The sequence below is a fragment of the Lepidochelys kempii genome, chromosome 14 (assembly GCF_965140285.1).
Source record: "Lepidochelys kempii isolate rLepKem1 chromosome 14, rLepKem1.hap1, whole genome shotgun sequence".
NCBI lineage: Eukaryota > Metazoa > Chordata > Testudines > Cheloniidae > Lepidochelys > Lepidochelys kempii.
The window spans coordinates 43,677,088-43,701,423 of NC_136393.1; the positions used below are offsets into that span (position 1 = coordinate 43,677,088).

Genomic DNA, 24,336 nt, shown 5'->3' on the forward strand with positions numbered 1-24,336 from the left:
GAAGGGATTTCCCCCACAGTCCTCGTCTGCCCTGGCTCTGAGCAGGGTTAGATGTTGTTGTGATTAAAACCCAGACCTGCCAGAAGCCAGTCCATACCACGGCTGAGACCTGCGGAGCTCTCTGCTCTATTTAGACTGTGTAAGGACCTGGGGAGCAGTGTGGAAAATAGGCTCCGCAGGAAGTACCGCCCACGAGCCCCAGAGTGACAGTACCCTGCAGGCCTCTGATTGGCCAGGTGCCCCTACTTAACTCCAGGGCTTGCCCCAGGAAGATGTCTCGGCAACTACCCAAATCTTTGTCTGTTACTGTGCTGGGCTTTGCCTTGTCTCCTAATCTCTGACCCTGAATCCTGCCTCTTGATTCTAACCTGGTACTACCTCTGGTATCTGACTCTGACCCGGTCTCTTGTTTACAGACCCTGGCCTTGTGATTCCTCTAACTCTGGCTCAATGACTCCCATCCCAGGTGGGGAGACCTCAGCCCAGCTGTGACCTCTAGGCAAGACTGCCTAAGCCCTGGTCCTTTACACCTGGGCAGGGCGGGTCTCTCACTATTGGTGTGTCCAGCTCCCAGCACAATGGGGCCCCATCTTGGCTGGGGCATTTAGATGCTACCATAGAATGGGCCATATTAGGGAAAACAAGCCAGTTCAGGCAAAGCCTTTGAGTAGGGTATGAATGGCCACTGATCGCTGTGGGGGAAAGTGGCCCCATCTCCCAGCCACACCTGTCCTAGGTGAGAGGTCTCTGGGGATCTCCCTATGAGCAGATCAGTCGCTGACCCCAGTGATTTTATGTGTCAGTGACCCACCTTCATTGCCTCCAGCATTGGTGCAAATGTCAAAGGAATTCTGATCAGGGTCACCACATCTCTGTGACCCCTGGGGTCTGCACCATTTAAATCACTCTCAGGGTACGTCTACACTGCAGCTGGGAGTGAGCTTCCCCATGCTCGTAGACAGACATGCTAGCTCTCCTTGAGCTAGGATGCTAAAAATAGCGGAGTAACGGGGTAGCCCACCCCAGGCGGCAGTTCGGGCTTCCTGCCTGAGAACAAACCTGCCTGGACTCCTGGGGTACGTACCCGGGTGGCTAGCTCGTGCTGCCCCGGCTACACTGCTAGTTTTAGCGTATGAACTTGAGCACAGCTAGGACGTGTCTATCTACCCACATTGGGAAGCTCAGTCCCAGCTGCAGTGTAGACGTTCCCTTAGAGACAGAGAGAGCTTTAGATAAATGTTAGTGTCACTCATGGCTCACGCTTCAAGCAGCTGGGCAGCCCCTGCCAGGGTGTGCAGTGGTGTCAAGTCCTCCCAGGAACCAGGCTGTGCCTGTAACTTCCCCTAGACTGGGACGGCCACCGTGTTACCCACAGAGCAGCCAGCACTGGCCAGGAAGGGAGCCTGACCAGGGCTCCAGGGCACAGACTCGCGGCCTCCCAGTGTGGCTCTCGGGGGAGGTGAAGCACCCCCTGCCCTGGCAGACACCTGTAATATGGGCAGCAGCGGTAACAGCATCTGCCCTCCCTCGGGGCAATGGTCAAGCAGACTGGGGTGGGGCTGGGAGGGATTCACTGAATCTGGACCAAGGGTTTTCTCTTCTTGTCTTTCACCCCCTCCCTCTGGAACTTCAGTTCAGTGACAATAACAAAGGGGAGGAGGGGGGAGAGAAACACACACACACACCTGTCACAAAGGAAGCCCAGCTCTGTGCCAGCGTCCCAGTCTGTGTTCAGATGCAGAGAAATCTCTGAATTTGCAGGGACATTCCCACAGCCAGGTTGACATTCAGAATCAGGAGGTGCCGGTTTCTCCCTGAGAATCCCTTCAGTGAGGCCCATCGGTGCTAACGGCCCATCTGAAGGGACCTCAATGCTGTGTGTCCGGAAATCTTAGACAGAGCCGTGCAGCTGGGGATCCAGGGCCCGGAGCTTCCCTCCCGGCTGAATCCCGGAGAGAAGCTTTTAATCAGAAAGTCGGGAAGGTTCCACAAAATTCTACAAAGCTCTAGAACGTTCCAGGAGGTTAGTAACAAATGAGCCACATAAGGAAAACCTGAAACATTTTACTTCAAACCTTCGATTTTTCCTTTTATCGCTAACAACAAAAACAGCCCCCGAGCCCGGCGCCCCCCAGCCTGGCACCCCAGGGAGTTGCCCAGGTTACGTGCCCCTAAATCCGGCCCTGGTCCCCATGTCACTTACCGAGGCTGCACACGGGGTCCTGAAGCCGGAGGGTTTGAGACCCGACCCGCCATCGACAGGGCCAAGCCCCCTTCGTGCCCACCCCTGCCCCTGGCCTCAAACTTGAAAGTACCAAAGTAGGGAAAGTTGAAGTCCCGGTCTGTGTCCCGGGCTGGTTGGGGCGGAGCAAATTCCTCTGAAAAAACCAGCCCCACCCCAGGGCTCAGAGCTCCCCGGGTTGGGAGCCAGTGTCGGGGTGTCAATGCCCCCCCGTTGCTGTTCCTGCCCCCCAGGGATCGCTGGGTTCTCAGTAATTCCCCCGCCCAGCCCCGTCCCCACAGCCCTGTCGAAAAAGCACCCCCCCCCGTCCTGAGTGGAGGCAGAATGAGGAAGGCGGGGGGAGGATGCTGCGGGGGGAGGGGAGCTGAAATCCGGAGTGACTAAGTGGGACCGGGGTGGGAACCAGGAGCGGATCAATGGGGAGGGGCAGAGGGGGGGTGACTCAGGAACTTCCCGGCTGCAGCTGGCTCGGCTCCTGCAGGCGCTCAGGGGGGCAGAGCCGGGGCGGGGGGGTCAGGGAGGGCAGCAGCAGCTCTGGGACTCGCAGCGCCCCCCCCCCCCCGGGAGCAGAGCTGGGGCGAGGAGGGGCCCTTGGTGCAAAGTCACTTTCCTGCCCGGCCCCGGCCCTTTCCCCGGGTCTCTCCTCTCCGCTGCAGGCTCCGGCTCAGGGGCTGGTGTCGGCAGAGCCCGGGGCTGCCCCAGGGGCTGGTTCCAGCCCCCGGCGTGTGTCCCCCCCGCGGGAGCGCCATGGCCAAGTCTGAGGGTCGGTGAAAGCTGCGGGGGGCTCAGGGCTGGAGGCTGCGGGAGGCGGCGGGTCCGTCACTGTTACGCTGTCACCAGCAGCCCGGGGAGGAGGAGGGGGAGTCCCTGGGCGTGGGGCCAAGGGGCTGGATTCTCCTAAATCACAGGAGTTCCCCTCCCCCCAGCCCCGCCCCTTCCCAAACAGGGAACGGGGGGGGGGGGGAGCAGAGCCCAGATCTGGGGCCGTGTCCTTGCCGCTCAGCGCAGATGCTCCCAGCCACCGGCACCCCCTGCAACCCCCAATCCGGGCAGCTGACGCTGGCCGGTGTGTCAGGAACTGCTTCCCATCGGAATCTGCTACCAGTAGCAAAAAAACCGAAACTCACTTGGAGGATGGAGCCTCAGTGTTTGCAGTAGCAGTCCCCTCCGTGCCTGTTTCTGCCTCTAGTCATGTGCACTGTTGTCTCCCACAAGGCTCCCACACACTATCTCCTGCCCAATCCCTAGCACGAACCATGAACCTGGGGAAGCTAGGTGCTCCTCCGCTTAGCTCGCCTGCAGGGTCTGATCCAGCAGGTCTGCTCAGAGGCCGACCATCAGATCCAGTCTCAGACAAAGTCTGGCCAGAGGAGGATGTGCCATCCCAATAGTTAGAGCACTCACCTCAATATGAAGAGACCCAGGTTCACTGCCCCCCTGTGTGAGGGAGAGAAAGGACTTGCACTGGGGTCTCCCACACCTCTTAGGAGAGCTCTCTAATAATTTCAGAATAGTAGCTGTGTTAGTTATCATGTGCCAGCAATGCCCCTCTGCCATGTACATTGGCCAAACCGGACAGTCTCTACGCAAAAGAATAAATGGACACAAATCAGATGTCTAGAATTGTAACATTCAAAAAGCAGTCAGAGAACACTTCAATCTCTCTGGTCACTCGATCTCAGACCTAAAAGTCGCAATTCTTCAACAAAAAAATTTCAAAAGCAGACTCCAACGAGAGACTGCTGAATTGGAATTAATTTGCAAACTGGACACCATTACATTAGGCTTGAATAAAGACTGGGAGTGCATGGGTCATTACACAAAGTAAAACTATTTCCCCAGGTTTATTTCCCCCCCCCACACACACACACACAAACACTGTTCCTCACACGTTCTTGTCAACTGCTAGAAATGGTCCACTTTGATTATCACTACAAAAGGTTTTTTTTCCTGGATCGCAGCCCTTTCCCCACCTGGGCTCCAGTGCTGAAGTCTCACCCCCCACCCCCGACCCCCTTCCTGGCTCCCGGCTTCCCCTGTATGAAATATGGAGCAATAATATATGGGAGCTGACGAGGGCCTGATCCTGGAAACCCTCCCATTTCACACGTCACGTTGGTCTCAGGGAGTGCTGCTGTGACTAAGGCTGCTGGGGAGATGGGGGGGGGGGTTGCAGGCAGTGTTGGTGGCTGGGAGCATCTGTGCTGCTTAAGCGGGGGAATGGTCCTGCTATTGTGGGGAACTTTCCTGGCTTCTGCACTACCCCGGTGAAGTGGGCTAGCGAAAGGATCTGAGTCCTCCCTCCCACTTCCTTTACCCAGAGGCCTCCCTGCCCTTGAGGACTCCCCTTCCGCTCTCCTGTCTGGCAGAGTCCTCGTAACCCCAATAAGGCTGGGCCCAGGATTCCTGGGGGGCTCGACCCCCAACCCTGCTGTGGTCACCTAGGGCAGGGGCTAGGGTGTTTTCACTTCGGGGTACTCTCTCTGCACTGGGCACTTCCTTGACCCAGTGATCATTACATACAATTTAAAGCAAATACAGGTTATTTAATTAGCAATTAATTTAAAAAAGAATAAGGAAAAATGGGAAAGGTTAAAGGAAAACACATCACCCCACTCTGTGGCAGGGAACATCACAAACAGTGTGTCTGGAACGTCAGGACAGTTCACAGTCTGTTTCCTGTAGGTCCCAGGCCACCTTCTCAAGCCTTGGCTGTGCTGCAGGGATGCTGCAGGTTGGACACTTGCTCTGGTGGTGGCCACACACCTCTGGGCTTTGGGTGGTGGGACCCTTCTACTCAGAGTCAGCCCCCCGACAGGTTAAGATCCCCCTTCCAGTCTGGCCTGCAAGGACCCTTGGCTGGGGGTGTCTTTCTGCGCCGGGCCCTTTGCCCAGGTTCCCCCCTTGGCTGGCCCCAGTTGCTCACTGCACCCGGCTCCAGACTGCTCCAGCCCCCAGCTCCACTGTTCTAGCTCCGCTCTGCCTCCAGCCCCCTGAGCTGCTTCTCTGGCCCCTCTGGCTTTGGGTCCCCAGCCCTGCTCCCAGCACAGGGTCTGCTCTCCCTGGGCTGTGTCTCGGTGACTCTGCTCCCAGCTCTGACCTGCTTCCTGGGCTGCTTTTCTGGCCCCGCTCTGCTCCCCAGCTCAGCTTGGGCCCCGGCTTTCTGCTTAGCTGGGCCCCACTCTGTCTGACCCAGGCAAATCCAGCTCACGGGAAGGAGGGAGGACGGGACCCCCCTGGCCTCCTGACTCCCTGATTAGCCTGCCCACCCTGTCAATCAGGCTGACCTGGAGCACTGGCCTTCCCCATTGTTCCTGAGGACTGTCAGTTTCAGGGTCCTGATTTCCCAGGGAACCTTCCCCTTTCTTTTAGTGCTGGGAGCTAGCAACCAAAGCAGCCACCACTGAGCGTTAGTGAGGGGCCAAGAGTCCCCGTACACTGAGCAGCAAGGACACAGCCCCAGATCTGGGCTCTGCTCCTGTTCCCTGTTCGGGAAGGGGCGGGGCTGGGGGGAGGGGAACTCCTGTGATTTAGGAGAATCCAGCCCCTTGGCCCCACGCCCAGGGACTCCCCCTCCTCCTCCGGGCTGCTGGTGACAGCGTAACAGTGACGGACCCGCCGCTTCCCGCAGCCTCCAGCCCTGAGCCCCCCGCAGCTTTCACCGACCCTCAGACTTGGCCATGGCGCTCCCGCGGGGGGGGGGAGGGGGACACACACGTCGGGGGCTGGAACCAGCCCCTGGGGCAGCCCCGGGCTCTGCCGACACCAGCCCCTGAGTGGGAGCCTGCAGCGGAGGGGAGAGACCCGGGGAAAGGGCCGGGGCCGGGCAGGAAAGTGGCTCTGTATGAAGGGCCCCCCCCCTCTGCTCCCGGGAGGTCTGCGAGTCCCAGAGCTGCTGCCGGCCCTGGACCCGCCCCCCCCCCCCCCGCTCTGCTCCCCTGAGCAGTGTTTCTATATCCTGGGAAAAAGAAAAGGAGGACGTGTGGCACCTTAGAGACTAACCAATTTATTTGAGCATGAGCTTTCCTGAGCTACAGCTCACTTCATGCTCAAATAAATTGGTTCGTCTCTAAGGTGCCACACCTCCTCCTTTTCTTTTTGCGAATACAGACGAACACGGCTGCTACTCTGATATCCTGGGAAATGTCCCCAAATCTGGGAATGTTTGAGTAAAATGTTTTGAATGAAAATTCCCAATTTCCCAAGTTGAAACATTTTACTCAAACATTCCCAGATTTGGGGACATTTCCCAGGATATAGAAGCTCTGCTGGGAATTTTTCACCAGATTCGGGAAATCTTTAGCCCTAGCTTGGGAAAAGTTGGCACCAGGATACAGAAGCACTTGAGCCGCCTGCAGGAGCCGAGCCAGCTACAGCCGGGCGGTTCCTGAGTCCTCCCCTTGATCCGCTGTTGCTTCCCACCCCGCCCCACTCAGTCGCTCCGGATTTCAGCTCCCTCCCCCGCGCAGCATCCCCCCCCTCCTCATTCTGCCTCCACCCAGGGCGGGGGCGGGGCAACCTGGCTGGCGCTTTTTGCTGCTGCTGCTTCGTTTCCCCCGCCGGACAGGGCTGTGGGGACGGGGCTGGGCGGGGGAATTACTGAGAGCCCAGCGATCCCTGGGGGGCAGGAACAGCGCGGGGGGGGACATTGACACCCCGACACTGGCTCCCCCACCGAACTGCCCCCGCCAGGCCCAACCCCGCCAGCTCCGAGCCCTGGGGGGGGGCTGGGACTTTCAGAGCAATTTGCTCCGCCCCACCCAGCCCGGGCCACCGACCGGGACTTTCACTTCCAGCTACTTTGGTACTTTCAGTTTTGAAGCGCGGGGAGGCCCGGGGGGAGGCTCGGCCCCGTCAATTCAGCTACAAATTCACACAAATAATGAGGGCGGGTCCGGTCTCCAACCCTCCGGCTCCGTGACCCCGTGTGCGGATCCGGGGCTGCAGCCTCGGTGAGTGACCCGGGTGCGGGTCGGACCAGCCCGCATGGGAGGCATGGGGGTGGGGGAGGGGCTGACGCCAGTCCTGGGTTGGGGGAGTGCAGGGCTCAGGCCAGCTCTGAGCGATAGGGTGGGGGGGCCTCGGGCTAGCCCCAGGGCGTGTCCCGTTTGCCCTTTGAGGAAATATGGTCACCCTAGGCAGAGCGCCCATGGAGATGAACGGGGCAGGCGTCTTCCGACAGCCGGGCCGGACCAGGGGGCCAGGTGCGGGGAGGCCGGGTGCTCCCCCGTCCAGGGAGCCCTGTGACCCGAGGCACCTTCTCTGCTCTGCCCTGCCCTGACACACCCCACCAAAGCCCCGGGGGCCCAGACACAGCCCCTCCCAGCGGGGCAGGGATCACACCAACCCCACACCCACCCCTGGGGGGCTGCAGCCAGACACAGCTGGGGTGGGGTCGGGGGAGTGCAGCACCTTGGCACTTACGGTTGCCACGTGTCCAGTTTTCAACCAAACACCCAGTCGAAAAGGGACCCTCCCTAGCCCGGTTAAAATTAGCGTGTGAGTGAGGGTGGGGGAAAGCGAGCGATGGGGGGAGGATGGAGTGAGTGGGGGGGACCTCGGAGAAGGGGTGGGGCAAGGGTGTTCGGTTTCGTTCTGTCCGAAAGTTGGCAAGAGTCCCAGCCCACAGTTGGAGCCCGCCCAGGGGATGGCCGGGGGAGCAGGAGCTGCGGGGAGGGGCAGGGGTAGGGACCGGACACACAGAGTGACACCGGACAGGCTCCAGCCCAGCGCATAGACCCCTGAGCCTCTCCCGCAAGGGCCCGGCTGTGCCCAGACCCCCAGTCACCAGAGGCTGGTTTCTCCTGCTCTCCCTCCATGGGGAGCAGCTCAGAGCTCCCAGCACATGGGCAAAGTGACCAGCCAGGGATAGAGACACCAGCGAGGAAGAGACATGCACAAGGTCCCCTGGCAGTGCCTTTCAACCCCACCCCAGCCACCTGCCAGGACACAGGATAAGTCCCTGCCTGGGTGGGGGATGGGGAGAGGCCATAGGTGCTAACTTTTGGTTTTGCCAGCAAGTGCCCTATCCCGGCCCCGGCCCCGCCCCCTCCCCTGAGATCCTGCCCCCACTCCGCCCCCCTACTCCAACTCTTCCCACCCCCACTCTGCCCCTCCCCCTAGGTCCCTTCCCTTCCCCTGAGTTGAGAAGCTGCCCATCCACGATGCTAGGCATAATCAGACTAAACAGTAGCTTAGGGCCCAGAGCAGCTCAGGGTCCATGATCTGTGGAAATAATGCAGTTAGACTTCTCAGGGGTGGGTCAGGGCCACCCCCCACTATTCCTGCTTAAGGCAGGGAGTATTAATGTTGCTCACTTCTCATAGCTCCACTCACAATTCAGGGACATTTTTACCCCGATTATCACAACATTCCCCGGTAATGGAATTTAGCATTTTTCCAAGATCCCAGAGAATTCAGCAGGTTTGTTGCATGCAGCCAGGCACCATCTTGCTTTTTTGTTTCCCTGGCTTGCTGGCACCTGTTTCTTGGAGAAGAGCAGAGCAGCTGGGGCCCAGGAGAGGAGTATCTGAGCCAGGCTGTCTGAACAACATTGCAGGAGCTGAGGCCCAAAGGGTGGGGCTGGGCTACCTAGAGAGCATAGCAACAAACCCTATCCCCCCAATAGTCACTGGCTAATTTTGCATTGATGAATATTTTCAGCCAGGGAGGGGGAGATTTTCTAAAGCTCCTAAGGAATTCAGGAGCACAAGCCCCATTGATCCTAACTCCCCTTTGTGTTTGTGAAAATCTCCCCCTCTGAGTGTAAATTGCACCTATCTGTGCCCTCGAGGCCCTTTGCATTCCGGGGGGGCTCACCCCAAAGGTGGGCAGGTGAGGCTGCTGCTTCCCTTGGGGGGGTTCCTGGCAGGAAGGGGGGAGCTTTACCTCTTACTGGCTTGCTATCAGCAGCCGCCGCCGAACGCAGGTGCTCAGTGAGTGACTCACCTGCCAGCCCTGCTCTCACCTACTTCCTCCCCAGTGTGGCTGCTCTTTGGGCCGTGCCGGCCCCTGCTGCTGTCCTGGCCTAAGGCAGGTAACAGCCACTTCATCCTGTCACAGTCCAGACCCAGCCAGAGCTTCCATCGGCGCTATGTGGTGTGAGCCCTTGTCGGAAGCCCCCCACTGCCCTTCACAGCAACGCAGCCTCTAGAGGGCGAGGGCCACGTTTCCAAGAGATCTCATCTCTGAACTGCTCCCAGGCAGGTGCCTGTGTGATGTGGACAGATTCCCCAGGGGCTCTGAGCAGCTGCACTCGGGAGGGCAGGGCAGGGTGGGCAGTGATGCAACCCCTTACAGGTCATGACTGCACCCCAAAATATCCCAGACACTGCAGAAAAGGGTCATAAACATGATTTGGGGGCTGGAGCAAACACCTCACAGTAGGAGATGGAAGGAGATCAATCTGTTCAGTTTAGCAAAGAGAAGAGTGAGAGGTGACTTTCTGTCATGGATTCACAAGGTCTGGTCTGTGCCCTGGCCTTCAGCCAGGCCCTTGGGAGTGACGCCTTTATTGTTCTGAACCCCATGATCCACACAATTCCACAGAGACAGGTCCATGGCTTCAGTGACTCACAAACTGGGCCTTGGAGCACCAGCGATCCCTGGCTTTCTCCGTGGCTCCTTGCAGCAAGTCCAACCAAGCCAGACTTGTGCAGGAGACTTGTTCTACCCTTTCAGGGCTCAGTGTGCTCAGTGAATATCTGTAACAATGTGTTAGTCACCTGGCCTATGGAATCCGAATGTCCTTAGGTCAGCCCAGAGAAGCAAAGTTTAAGAGAGGGGTCCAGAGCTGGGGCTCCGCCAAGCCGTGTTGCTGCAGGGTCCAGCTTGGCTCACTCGCTCCCTGTCCCTTTTTTTGTGTCTAAATCCCAAGTGAGTTCCTGTGTCTCTGTCAGCCCAGTTCTTTAACACAGACACCTGACACCTTCTCCCTTTGTGCTCCAGGTCTGGGCTATTGCTCCTCTTCCCTGCAGAGAGGTGGGGGAAGAAACTTGCTCTAGGAGTTGATGCTCAGTTGTTGAGGCTTCCCATTGTCTTTTCAAGGTCCTCCATTGATCTGTGTTGATCCCAGCGCAGACAGTCTGAGTGGCTCTACATCTCAGATACCTAGCCTGTTCGGCCATGTCCCAGCGAGAGAAGCAATTCTTTCCCCCAAAACTGTACCGATCCCCTTGGCATCGCTGCTGAGTCCTACCGATAGTTCACAAAAATATTTCAGTAAAGTTCCCCATCTGCCACATGGTACTAAAGCTCTCTTTAATACAGTGGAGAAAGGCATAACAAGAACCAGTGGCTGGAATTTAAAAATGAACAAATTCAAATTAGAATTAAGGCACAGAATTGTGACAGTGAGGGTTATTAATCACTGGAATAAACTACCAAGGGAAGGGATGAATTGTCCATCTCTTGCTGTCTTCAGATAAAGACTTGGTGACTTTCTGGAAGATGCTTCAGTCAAACACCAGTTTGGGCTCAGTACAATGGTAAACGGGTGAGAGTCTTTGGCCTGTGGCACAGATCAGACTAGATGATCTAATGGTCCCCTCTGACCTTAGTGTACGAATATTCGGAATTGTGCTAATGTAATCATAACTGATCAATGGACCAGGGCTGTAAAAGTCAGACAGCCGTGGCACTGTCAATGCATCACACTCACTGTCTGGTTTGTTATTTCTCCTGTTCCCCAGACCAAGCTACGATGACGGGGAAAGTTCCCTCATTCTCCCCCCTCTCCACAGGGAGCTCTGCTCTGCCTGGCTACGTCACTCTCTGCCTCGCTCTACAGGTCCACAGGCTGGTGTCAGGTAGGAGCTCCAGCCTCCTCTCTGGGTTTGCAACTGTTGCTGGTCATCACCGTATATCTCACATCACTGCCTTGTCTTATAAACCACGTCTGCTCAACCTCCCCACAACCAGCAACCTGGAGAAACCACAGGGCACAGCTGGGTCCCCAGTAACCATGGTTACTATCTATACAGCATCTTGTCAGGCCTGTACACTGTGTTCATCCTACTGCTCTGGCTGATTTCTGGCAGCTTCTAAAACACAGAGCACAGTGAGCACCACTACAGGGTTCACAAACTATTTAAAAGGGCACTATCCAATTCCTATACGCTGCACTGACAGACCGTATACGTCACAAATCAGACTCTTCAGCCATGAAGGAGTCCTGAGTCCTAGACTCTCTAGTTTAGACGTAACAACCCACAAGTCATTCATGCTGCACCCAGACGCATCTGACTAGGGCTCAGAGCGAGACCTCATCTCACAGTGAGGATGTGAAGATATTTGCCCGCTTCTTCGTTCTGTGCCCTCAGTGAAGCCCTGATAGTGACCCACTCCACCCCCGGGACGGCTCCATAGCTACTTGGGCATTTAGGTTCCCTCATGCTGTGATTTCCATCCTGTTAATTTAACCAGCTCTCTGTCTCTCCTGATGCTGAGTCTTTGCACCGAGACCCCCACATCCTGTGCAGTTCCACGGTGACCAGTTCTCTGTTTCTTGCACTTTTGTATCTGCCTCCTCCCCCCTCTCCATTATCTGACCTCTGACTTTACCTTTCAAGCCATCGCCTGCATAGTGATGATCTGTTTTCATCTCTTTACACCTTGTAAGCCTTTACACCATCCCTACTGCGGATGAGGAGGCCCCTGTGCTGGAGCAGCACGAAAAGGCCTTGGTGTATCCGAGAACCAGGCCCCCAGCATCATTATCCCCAGGGTGTCCATGAGAAGTTAGAGCCCTATTCAAAGATAATAGGGACAGTGTCTCACGTGAACTCTGTGTGACAGATATTGCAGCCACATGCAGCATTTTGGGGACTATCAAATTCACTTTATGAATGTTCTGCTTATTTTTGTACCCCCTTTATCAATGGTATCTATACGTGTTATATGTATCTTTGTGGGATTGGGATTGTAATCTATGCCATGGGGGAGGGTTACCCCATCTCCTTCAGGATTTGCAAATCATGGGGGGTAATTACTTGTGGGACAGGTAACAGCTCCAGAGAAGTACCACCCCTAGGGAGAATTGCATAAACTGGGTTAGACCAGGTCCCAGAAGACCAAGAGAACAAAGATTTTTGGTATAAAAACTGGATTTGAACTGACCAGAGGCCCGAGATCTTGGGCTGCAAAGTGACAGGACCTGTTAACCAAGAGGACAAACCCTTAGAGAAAGGTTTGAAAGACTTTGGAACCTACCAGAGAGTCCCATGTGCTAGATGAGAATTTTTTGGGATAAGTGTAACGTGTTCAGACCTTTTATTGGTTTATGCTTCGTCAAGCTTTTGTCTTTAAATGGTCTTTCACTTCTAACGCAGGGTGCTCTCTTACTGTGTGTCTTACTGCTGAATTAATGCCACCCCCAGCCTTTCACCAATTTAATTTCCTTTTTTCATCGTACATTTCACAGCACAATTCACAGTGACTGGACCTGACCATCCAATCACTGCCTCCCTAGGTGGGGAGGCCATCCTGCCCTGCCACCTCTCCCCTAGGATGAGCGCTGAGAACATGGAGCTGAGATGGTTCCGATCCCAGTTCTCTCCAGCGGTGCACCTGTACCGTGATGGGCAGGATCAGTATGGAGAGCAGATGCAGGAATATCGAGGAAGAACTGAGCTCTTGAAAGATGACATCACCAGTGGGAGAGTTTCCTTGAGAATACGCGATATCCGACCCTCCGATGATGGCCAGTACAAGTGTTTTTTTCAGTCCGATGTCTCTTATGAAGATGCTATGTTGGAACTGCAGGTGGCAGGTCAGTAACTTGTTCTGATGTTTTAATGTCTTCAGCAGGGTAATAAGTGGAGTCAGAAGGCTCACTGTGAGATGACACAATTTTTTTCATTGTTGTGGGTCAGCAGCTCTGCTCTGGATCAGGTCGATTCTAGTTTGCTGTTTAATATCCGTTTTTCTAAGTTCTCTAAACCCCGGACGCATTCTCAGATTGTCTTGAAAATTGCTGTGACTCACTGGAGTCTGGGGTGGGGTTAGTGGCCCAAATTTGAGGGCATTAGAGCGAGGGGTTAACGAGACGCACTGACATCCCTGAACAGTCAGGTGACATTAACGTGTTGTGGTTATTACAGTTATTTTGTGCACGCCTGGGGCTGAACAATGACTCTGATCCTCCCCAAACTGATGCCACCAGCTGGGATTGATCTCGGCTTGTGTCTGACCCCTTCAGGGCAACGGTGGTTGATACACAAGGCCCTGTAGCCCAGAGCCTGGTCTAAGAGTGGGAGAATTGAGGAATTCCTGCTCCCAGGACAGGCAAAGGCAGGAGGCCTGACCCCTGAAGGTGCTGTCAGAGAGACCAGCAAGGGGGCAGAGATGAAGCTAGTTCTGTAACGAGGAGATGAGGTTTAGGCCAGGTGCAGTGAATACCTGGGTCTACACTCAAACACTAAGCCTGCTGCACACAAACCACCCCTGACTTGCAAAATGTTATCGCCTTGTCACCCTTGCCCTGTGGGTGTGGATTTCTTCTGGGACGTTGCCTTCACTTACCCCTCATCAAGACTTGGTGATCACTGACATATCTGGCACTAGGCTGCTGACAATCCCCATGGCAAGGAGTCTGTGCCCTACAACTGACACAACCTGCACTGCTCCGTGCTGAAATGAGGCATGATTGATCCCTCAAGGTACACCTGCACCACTCCTGATGTCACTGTGATAGCTCTGCCAATATGCTCCAAATAATCCCTCCTCTAGCCATTACAACTACACCAAGCACAGTGGATGCAACTTCAGTGCATGCAACCGATTCCCAGTGGTTATTGCCAGCTCCAAAGGGGCAGAGTTAAGGTTGTTTGGGTATTTACCTTCCTGATGGATTTCCTAGTTTTAGAGGCCTGAGTATTGCTGAACTCAGCGTTCTGGAAGTGCATGAGATAATACAGAGTTAAGGTTGCCTAGAGGTAACTAAAGCTACATCTACACTACAGCCGGGGTCGACGGAGTGTTGATCGATGCACCGGCAGTCGATTTAGCGGGTCTAGTGAAGACGCGCCAAATCGACCGTGGATTGCTCTCCAGTCAACCCATGTACTCTACCCCTGCCGAGAAGAGTAAGGTAGGTCAACGGGAGACTGTCTCCCATCAACCCTGCGCGGTGTAGACACCGCTGTAACTCGACCTAAAGTACATCGACTCCAGCTACATTATTCATGTAGCTGGAGTTGTGTACCTTAGGTCGACTTACTGCAGTAGTGTAGACCTACCCTAAGTTTTCTGTCAGTGAATAGACATGAGGAAGGGTTACAGGAAGGTGCCATTGTTTGTGTTGTGTTCCACAGATTTGAATTGCAGCATGTGTCTGCCTGCACTGCAGCTGCATTCCCGGTGTTCAGTGTAGCTGTCCTGACCAGTGGAGAGCAGTGGGAGCAGGGGGGCAGAGCTGTCACTGTGCTCTGGAAGGGCAGGAGATAATATCACCAGGCAGCCTGAACTCTGTGCTAACGAAGGTTTTGTCACTGAATTTCCTAGTTTTTTTAAACAGAAAGGGAAACGTTTGTTGCAGGAGTCAGTGGCCATTTAGGCGGTTGTAGTCACGGGCGGTGGGTAGAAGAGGCGTGGGAAGGCTGAGCCTTCCCTGCCGCCAATCCGCTGCTGGACGCTTGCGCCGCGGTGGTCCTGCCACAACACCACCCCCACCCCTCCAGAAATCCCCACTGCTCACTGCATCCCTCCTCCTCTTGGGAGGGGGAGTGAGGAGGGACACGGCAAGCCAGAGGGTGGCCAGCCGGGGGCATCTGGCGGGGGAGTGGGGCAGCTTGGTCATGCGCTGCCTGGTGCTGGGGGTCTTGGGGTGGGGGGCAGCGCCTTGGCCTACCGCTCGGGGGTCCAGCGCCTCAGCCCAGCACTGGGGCTCAGGGGCCAGTGGCTCAGCCCAGTGTTGGAGCCATCCCGGCTTGGCTGGTGGGGCGGGGGGGAGGAGAGGGCGGCCTTTAGGGGCGGGGAGGCCAGCTGCTCAGCCCGGAGCTGGGGCGGGTTGCCCCGTGGTTGTTCAGTGCCCCTCCCGCTGTGCACTCTGATAGTGCAGTGGGGATAATGGTCGTGCTGTGCAATGTTTGCAGTGTGTAGCTTGTAACAGGGCTGGTGAGAGAAATCTCATCCCAGGTCCCTGCCCCAACACCTTGACAGTTTTATTATACAGCGGCTAATTTAAGCGTGTGAGAGGAAACTGGTGTGTCTGTTTCCTTCTCCACCATCCCCCACAACATTTAGCTCCCCTCTGCCCTACATTTCTGGGAGCACATATCACAGGTAGCAGCTCACTGGTGGGCCACACACTACCTCGGTTACATGAGCAGCACACTGAGCTGGGCTCTTCACCCCAACTACCATGCCGAGCTGAGCCCCCCGGCCCTGGTCCAGCCGGACTTACCCAGCCATGTTGCAGGCCCACCCAATACAACTCCCCCTCCCCCACACACTGTGGCAAACCCCACCCAGGGGCGATGTGTATTTTAACTATTGATTTCCTGCATTTCAGGTGTTTACATTTTCATCACATTCAACCCCCCACCCCACTTCCCCTTGATCACAGATTACATGAGGGGCTTAGACACCCCAAGAGCGACAGGGTCTCCCAGATCCCAGGGCATACAGGGGCAAAAAAAGGAGTTCAGAGCCCTGCAGAGGGGTAGGGCTCCCCCAGATCCCAGCATGGGGAGGGGGAGAATTTGGGGATGACAGGACTCCCTGCTCCGAAACTCACAACTTTTACACCACACCTCACCATATCAAATCCCTCCCATCCCACTCCTTCCCCTTACCTGAGGAGGCCTCAACCCTTCTTTCCCTCCCTACTATAGGCAGGACTGTCCTGTAGTAGGTGACTTCTGGGTACCCTTCTGGCTCTGTCAATCTGTTTCTTCACTTCACCAGGTGGGTATTGTAGTTTTAAGAATGTTTGATAGAGATCCAGTAGGTGTTTAAGGGATCTGTCTAAGGGATTGGATTGGATTGGAGCAAATGTGGTTGTATCATAGAGTTTGGCTATAGACAATGAATCGTGTGATGTGGTCTGGATGAAAGCTGGAGGCATGTAGGTAAGCCAGAAGGGTACCGAGAAGTCACCTACTACAGGACAGGCCCAACAAAGAAAGTAACAAAACGCCACTAGCCATCAGCTAAAACCTCTCCAGCGCATCATCAGCGGTCTACGACCTATCCTGAAAGACAACCCCTCACTGTCACAGACCTTGGGAGACAGGCCAGTCCTCACTTATAGACAGCCCCCCAACCTGAAGCAAATACTCACCAGCAACTACACACCACACAACAAAAACACTAACCCAGGAACCAAACCGTGCAACAAACCCCAGTGCCAAATCTGTCCACATATCTATTCAAGGGACACCATCATAGGACCTAACCACATCAGCCACACCATCAGGGGCTCATTCACCTGCACATCTACCAATGTGATGTATGCCATCATGTGCCAGCAATGCCCCTCGGTCATGTACTTTGGCTAAACCGGACAGTCTTTATGCAAAAAAATAAATGGACACAAATCTGACATCAAGAATTATAACATTCAAAAACCAGTAGGAGAGCACTTCAGTCTCCCTGGACACTCAATAACAAACTTAAAAGTGGCAATTCTTCAACAAAAAAACTTCAAAAACAGGCTCCAATGAGAAACTGCAGAACTGGAATTAATTTGCAAACTGGACACCATCAAATTAGGCCTGAAGGAAGACTGGGAGTGGATGGGTCACTACAAAAACTAAATTTCCCACTACTGATACCCACACCTTCTTGTCAACTGTTTGAAGTGGGCCACCTTGATTACACTGAACTCATTAGCACTACAAAAGTGACTTTTTTCCCTCCCTTCTTGTCAACTGTTGATAATAGCCCACTTCCACCTTAATTCAATTGGCTCGTTAGCACTGACCCCCGATTTGGTAAGGCAACTCCCATCTTTTGATATGTTGTGTATTTATACCTCGCTACTGTATTTTCTACTCCATGCAGCTGATGAAGTGGGTTTTACCCCATGAAAACTTATGCCCAAATACCCTTATTAGAGACTCATAAATTTATGTCTACTCTACGAAATTAGGTCGAATTTATAGAAGTCGATTTTTTAGAAAGCGATTTTATACAGTTGATTGTGTGTGTCCCCACTAAGTGCATTAAGTCGGTGGAGTGTGTCCAAAGTACGGAGGCTAGTGTCGCGTTTTGGAGCATTGCACTGTGGGTAGCTATCCCACAGTTCCCACAGTCTCTGCCGCCCATTGGAATTCTGGGTTGAGCTCCCAATGCCTGATGGGGCAAAAACATTGTCATGGGTGGTTTTGGATACATGTCGTCAGTCACCCCTCCCTCCGTGAAAGCAACGGCAGACAATCGTTTTGCGCCTTTTTTCCATGCGGGCGCCATACTGCTTTCAGAAGAAGATGCAGTAGGACTGCTAACCGTCGTCATCGAACCACCGCTTCCGCTGCCACTCTGCTCTCCTGCTCTGGCAGCAGACGGTGCAATAGGTCAGAAAAACTGGCCTTCTGACCACCACTTCCGATGCCACTCTGCTCTCTTGGTAGTCTCGCAGGTCCTCTATATGACCGTCATCATTGGCCGCTTCCGCTGCAACTCTGCTCGGCTGCTCTTGTCTCGCCATACCATGGCAAGCTTGCAGCCTGCTCAGCTGTTGTGTCCTGGCAGCAGACGGTGCAGTAGGTCTGCAAAACTGGTCATCCAACCTCCGCTTCCCCTGCAACTCTGCTCTCCTCTTCTCCTGCAGACGCCATACCACGGCAAGCATGGAGCCCACTCAGATCGCTGTGGCAGTTATGAGCATTGTAAACACCTCGCGCATTATCCTGCAGTACGTGCAGAACAAGAACCTGCAAAAGCAGGTGAGGAGGCGACGGAAGCGCAGTGACGAGAGTGATGAGGACAGGGACACAGACTTCTCTCAAAGCATGGACCCCGGTGATTTGGCCATCCTGGTGGCAGTGGGGCAGGCTCATGCCATGGAATGCCGATTCTGGGCCCGGGAAACAAGCACAGACTGGTGGGACTGCATAGTGTTGCAGATCTGGGATGATTCCCAGTGGCTGTGAAACTTTCGCATGCATAAGGGCACTTTCATGGAAATTTGTGACTTGCTTTCCCCTGCCCTGAAGCGCAAGAATACCAAGATGAGAGGAGCCCTCACAGTTCATAAGCGAGTGGTGATAGCCCTGTGGAAGCTTGCAACACCAGACAGCTACCGGTCAGTCAGGAATCAATTTGGAGTGGGCAAATCTACTGTGTGGGCTGCTGTGATCCAAGTAGCCAACGCAATCACTGAGCTGCTGCTATCAAGGGTTGAGACTCTGGGAAACGTGCAGGTCATAGTGGATGGCTTTGCTTCAATGGGATTCCCTAACTGTGGTGGGGCAATAGACAGAACGCATATCCCTATCTTGGGACCAGACCATCAATGCAGTCAGTACATAAACCGAAAGGGGTACTTTTCAATGGTGCTGCAAGCACTGGTGGATCACAAGGGGCGTTTCACCAACATCAACGTGGGATGGCCAGGAAAGGTAGATGACACTCGCATCTTCAGGAAGTCAGGTCTATCTGAACAGCAGCAGCAAGGGACTTAATTTCCAGACCAGAAAATAACCGTTGGGGATGTTGAAATGCCTACAGTTATCCTTGGGGATCCTTAATGCCATGGCTCACGAAGCCATACACAGGCAGCCTGGACAGTAGTCAGGAGCTGTTCAACTATACGCTGAGCAAGTGCAGAATGGTGGTAGAATGTGCATTTGGATGTTTAAAGGGTCGCTGGCGCAGTTTACTGACTCGCTCAGACCTCAGTGAAACCAGTATTCCCATTGTTATTGCTGCTTGGTGTGTGCTCCACAATATCTGTGAGAGTAAGGGGGAGATGTTTATGGCGGGGTGGGAGGTTGAGGCAAACCGCCTGGCTGCTGATTATGCGCAGCCAGACACCAGGGCAGTTAGAAGAGCACAGCAGGGCATGCTGCACACCAGAGAAGCTTTGAAAACCAGTTTCATGGCTGGCCAGGATATGGTGTGACAGTTCTGTTTGTTTTACCTTGATGAAAACCCACCCCCTTGGTTCACTCTACTTCCCTGTAAGCCAACTGCCCTCCCCTCCCGCCTTCAATCACTGCTTGCAGAGGCAATAAAGTCATTGTTGTTTCAAATTCATGCATTCTGTATTAATTCATCACACAAATAGGGGGATAACTGGCAAGGTAGCCCGGGGAAGGAGGGGAGGATAAGGCCACACTGCACTTCAAAACTTATTGAATGCCAGCCTTCTGTTGCTTGGGCAGTCCTCTGGGGTGAAGTGGTTGGGTGCCCGGAGCCTCCCCCACCCTACACGTTCTTGGGCGTCTGGGTGAGGAGGCTATGGAACTTGGGGAGGCAGGTGGTTGGTTACACAGGGGCTGCAGTGGTGATCTGTGCCTTTCCTGCACCTCAACCATACTCTGGAGCATATCAGTTTGATCCTCCAGTAGCCTCAGCATTTCATCTTGCCTCCTCTCATCATGGGGAGGGTATTGGCTCCAGGGTGATAAACAGTTCCTGGCTGTCATAGAGAACGGTTTCTCCACTTGCCTGGTGTGCGCTGTCTTCAACCTCCCCCCTCCTCCTCATCTTCCTCGTCCCCAAAATCCTCATCCCTGTTGCGTGAGACTCCCTTGCAGGAGTCCACGTACGGTGTGGGGTAGTTGTAGAGGCGCCCCCTAGAATTGTATGCAGCTCATCATAGAACCGGCATTTCTGGGGGTCTGACACGGAGTGGCCATTTGCCTCTTTGGTCTTTTGGTAGGCTTGCCTGAGCTCCTTAAGTTTCACCCGGCACTGCTGCGGGTCCCTGTTATAGCCTTTGTCCATCATGCCTTTGGAGATTTTTTCAAATATTTTGGCATTTCATCTTTCGGAACGGAGTTCTGATAGCACGGATTCATCTCCCCATACAGCGATCAGATCCAGTACCTCTTGTTTGGTCCATGCTGGAGCTCTTTTGCAATTCTGGGACTCCATGGTCACCTCTGCTGATGAGATCTGCACGGTCACCTGTTCTGATCAGCTTGCCACGCTGGTCAAACAGGAAACGAAATTCAGAAGTTTGCGGGGCTTTTCCTGCCTATCTGGCTAGTGCATGCGAGTTGAGAGCGCTGTCCAGAGCGGTCACAATGGAGCACTGTGGGATAGCTCCCGGAGGCCAATACCATCGAATTGCGTCCACACTACCCCAAATTTGACTCGGCAATGTCGCTTTCAGCGCTAATCCTCTCATCGGGGAGGAGTACAGAAATTGATTTTAAGAGCCCATTAAGTCGATAAAAATGACTTCGTTGTGTGGACGGGTGCAGGGTTAAATCGATCTAACGCTGCTAAATTCGACCTAAACTCGTAGTGTAGACCAGGGCTAAGGTGCCACAAGGACTCCTCGTTGTTTTTGCTGATACAGACTAATATGGCTGCCACTCTGAAATCTCAAAAAGAAAAGGAGTACTTGTGGCACCTTAGAGACTAACCAATTTATTTGAGCATGAGCTTTCGTGAGCTACAGCTCACAAGCTCATGCTCAAATAAATTGGTTAGTCTCTAAGGTGCCACAAGTACTCCTTTTCTTTTTGCGAATACAGACTAACACGGCTGTTACTCTGAACTCTGAAATCTGTCATTGTGGATAGCTCTCCCACTGCGCTCTTCGCCACGGTCTGCAGCTCAGTGTTGTGGGACGGTGGAGCGGATCGCAGTGCATCATGGGTGTGGGTTCAGCATCCCATGATGCATTTTTCCATCCCAGCATTCCATGAGCTTCGGACTGCATTTCGCTGCATTTTTAACTGCCCCTGTTTGCTGTGCATCCGCCATCTCTACCTGAAAGGATGGCCCCACACTGCTCTCTACCGCTGTGGTCGCTGTTATGAACCATCGCGGATGGTCATGCAGTATCTCATGAGCTCCCAATCTGAACAGGATTCAGAGCTGCCTGACCTTCTATGTGCCATTTATAGAAACAACACCAGATTTCTGCTGGCATTCACGGAGCAGCTGCACACGGTGGACCGTCGCTTTCGGGCTCGGGAAACAAGCACTCAGTGGTGGGATTGCATGGTTATGCAGGACTGGGATGACGAGCAGTGGCTGCAGAACTTACAGATGCAGAAAGCCACCTTCCTGGAACTGTGTGCGGAGCTCGTCGCAGCATTGCAGCTCAAGGATACCAGAATGAGACCAGCCCTCTCGGTGACTATGAACGGAACATGGTGCAGGGCTGGGCAAAGATAAAGGAGATGAGGCAGACATGCCAGAAGGCAAGGGAGGCAAACTGTCACTCTGGTGCTGCACCGAAGACCTGCCACTTCTATTAGAAGCTGGATGCCATCCTCGGCGGCGACCCCACCTCCACCACCAGGAGCCCTGTGGATACTTCAGTGGGGCTGGAGACAGTGGACAGCAGACTCAACCCTGATGACAAAGTCGTGGATGAGGAGGTTAAGTTGGAGGATGATTTGGCGCACACGGCAGGGTCGATGGCGGTGCGGCAAGTCAGGACCTCTTTTCCACTCCGGAGGGTCTAGCCAGTCCCAGCAGTCCATCTCGGGTGTGCAGGATGCAGAAGAGGAGAGGCCCAGTAAGTTATCTTTTTGAGTTGACGCTGCTCTGTTACATGAGGTTCAGCTGTCCTTTGGTCTGTGTATTGTAGAAGTGGGTGAAGGGATACAAATCTGCAAGACTAGCTGTGTTTCAAAGTGCTCCACATTTCCCTTTGAAGCTAAGAAGTGTGGCTGAACAGTGTGTTAACGCACACCGATATTTCAGAGGAATCCTCCAGAAAGATCTCTAGCAAACTTTACAGGAGGTACACACCAATCCTCTGCCAAAGGTTTCTTGTCAGAGCTGCTTTGTTCCTTCTGCCATTGTAGAACACTTTCCCGTGCAACTCAGCAATCACTTGTGCTGGGACCAAAGCAGCACACAGGCGAGTAGCATAGGGACCGGGTCTGAACCCGCATGGGTGCAATAGATGCACCCTTGCTCACCTTCAGGAATGAGATATCAACTTCAATGACCCCCGCCTGTGGAAAATGGGGGCAGAATTTTCATTATTGTCCATGGTCACCCTCAGGGATCCCCTGAAAACATAACCTACCCCTTGTCTCATCTTGAATGCCCACCACCCGTCCAGGCCTCACTTATCATGCTTATGGTGTTTGTGGAGATGTGTGCTTGCCAGGATTCATAGAGAAAGTGATTGGTATGTTATAAGAGGTGAATTTTTCCGTAAGGATTGTATGCTGTGTGTGAACTAACAATGATGCTTCTGTGTATTGTTTCTTGTGCTAATGCAAATGTTGCCTTCAGGGGAACTCCCTACACACTGGCTGAGCACCTTCGCCAGCTAAGGAAGCGACCAAGGCATAGCATGGAGGACATGTACCAAGAGGTTCTCCAATCCTCAGAGAGAAAAGAATCATAGACTTTGTCATAAGGGACCATTATGATCATCTAGTCTGACCTCCTGCACAACGCAGGCCATGGAATGCAGGAATTGGAGAAAAAGAAAAGGAAGGACAGAAAGAGTGAGGAACACATTCTAAAGGGACAGAAGCAAATGATTAAAGTGATGGAGGAGCAAACAGAGATGATGAAGTCCCAAATCATGCTTCAGTCAGAGCAGATGTATGCTCACCTCCCCAGCTAACCCTATTGTTGAAGCACTGCTTACTGCTGTCCAGGTTTCCCATGTAAGATTTCATGAGTCATGGCAGTAAGGGGTAGGCTGGGACTCCCAGGATATGGGAATTTCAACATCCCCCACTGGAATCATCTGGTCTCGAAAAAGGCCCTGTTTTCAGCTTTCCGTACAGGCCAGTGTTCCTCAAGATGCAGTTTAGTATATATTAGTGCCCGATACTCTTATATTCTCACTTATTTATCTGTTTAGTCATGTAGGCATCTGTGGCCATCCCTCCCCATCCGCCTTGGAGTGAGGCCACACCCCCTTGCTACCACATTTCTGTAAAGGCAATCCTTAGTGGGGAATTAGCCATTGCTGGAGCTCAGGCCTTCTGGGCAGGACAGAGCAATATACAGTTTTGGGGCTCAGGGTCTCTGGGCAGGGCAGAGCACCAGACAGTCTAGGGAGCTCGGGCACTCAGGCAGGGAGGAGCACAAAACAGTCTATCACCTGGCAACATGGCTCAGGCAGATGGCAGACAAACGCAGTCCTCTTGGCCTAAGGTGGGTAGGTGGCCACCCCAGGGGTGGGGCAGCCGCAGGGGGTAGAGGGACCCGGGACCCTACTCCACTGCGTCCCAGCCCAGGCCCAGCAGTGGCAGAGGGCTCCACCACTGGATCAGTGAGGATCCCACCACAACACGCTGATCAGCCCTCTCGTACCACCACCACACTGTTGTCTGGTGTCCTTGGGCTACTTCTTATGACCCCCTTGTCGTGCACCTTTATCTTGTGGGGTGTCCTCCCTTTCCCCGGGGTATGCAGCCAGTGGCAGTCCCAGCAGCTCTTCCGTGTCCTTGTTGATATCTCTGGCAGTTCCTTCAAGTCCTCAGTGCTGCAGAGGTCCCTCTTGGGTGCAAGACCCAGCAGTGGGTGGGAGGCGTCTGTCTCCTTCACCATCTCCAGCCCAACTGAGCTGCAGCGCCCACCTTTTAAACTTCCTGTCCGGCCCCTCTGCTTCCGGCACGGTGGGCGTGTCTTGCCAGGCTCCGCCCACCAGGGCATGGGTGGTGGTTCCTCCCTGTCAGGCCTGGAGGGAGGCCACGCCCCCTCGCTACAAGTCACTTTCATAATTGATGGCTGTACGACCTCTATGGGTTCAAGTTTTTTGTTTGTTTTTGCTTTGTTTTTCCCCAGGTTTTGCAAATAATGAATGTAGTATTTTGTTATTTATATGCTATTTCCATCTAGTGCAGGGGTTCTTAAACTGGGGGTTGGGACCCCTCAGGGTGTTGCGAGGTTATTGCATGGGGTGGTCACGAGCTGACAGCCTCCATCCCAAACCCCACTTTGCCTCCAGCATTTATAATGGTGTTAAATATATAAACAAATGTTTTTAATTT

The 24,336-nt window shown here is 54.0% G+C and overlaps 2 protein-coding genes across 2 annotated transcripts in view; one reads left to right on the top strand and one right to left on the bottom strand.

Moving 5' to 3' along the window:
- The window catches only part of LOC140898080 (butyrophilin subfamily 1 member A1), a 40,462-nt gene extending 37,982 nt beyond the window's left edge, over positions 1-2,480 (bottom strand). The window contains exons 1-2 of the mRNA XM_073311539.2: positions 2,204-2,480; positions 1,686-1,942 (exon numbers count right to left, since the gene is read on the bottom strand). The gene's annotated coding sequence lies outside the window, so the exon portion shown is untranslated. The remainder of the gene's footprint in view (positions 1-1,685; positions 1,943-2,203) is intronic.
- Positions 2,481-6,766: 4,286 nt separating this feature from the next.
- LOC140898051 (butyrophilin subfamily 1 member A1) overlaps positions 6,767-24,336 on the top strand; it is a 42,326-nt gene continuing 24,756 nt past the window's right edge. The window contains exons 1-3 of the mRNA XM_073311487.2: positions 6,767-7,194; positions 10,933-11,049; positions 12,663-13,010. Of these exons, the coding sequence (XP_073167588.1) occupies positions 10,944-11,049; positions 12,663-13,010 (454 nt within the window). The 5' untranslated portion in view covers positions 6,767-7,194; positions 10,933-10,943. The remainder of the gene's footprint in view (positions 7,195-10,932; positions 11,050-12,662; positions 13,011-24,336) is intronic.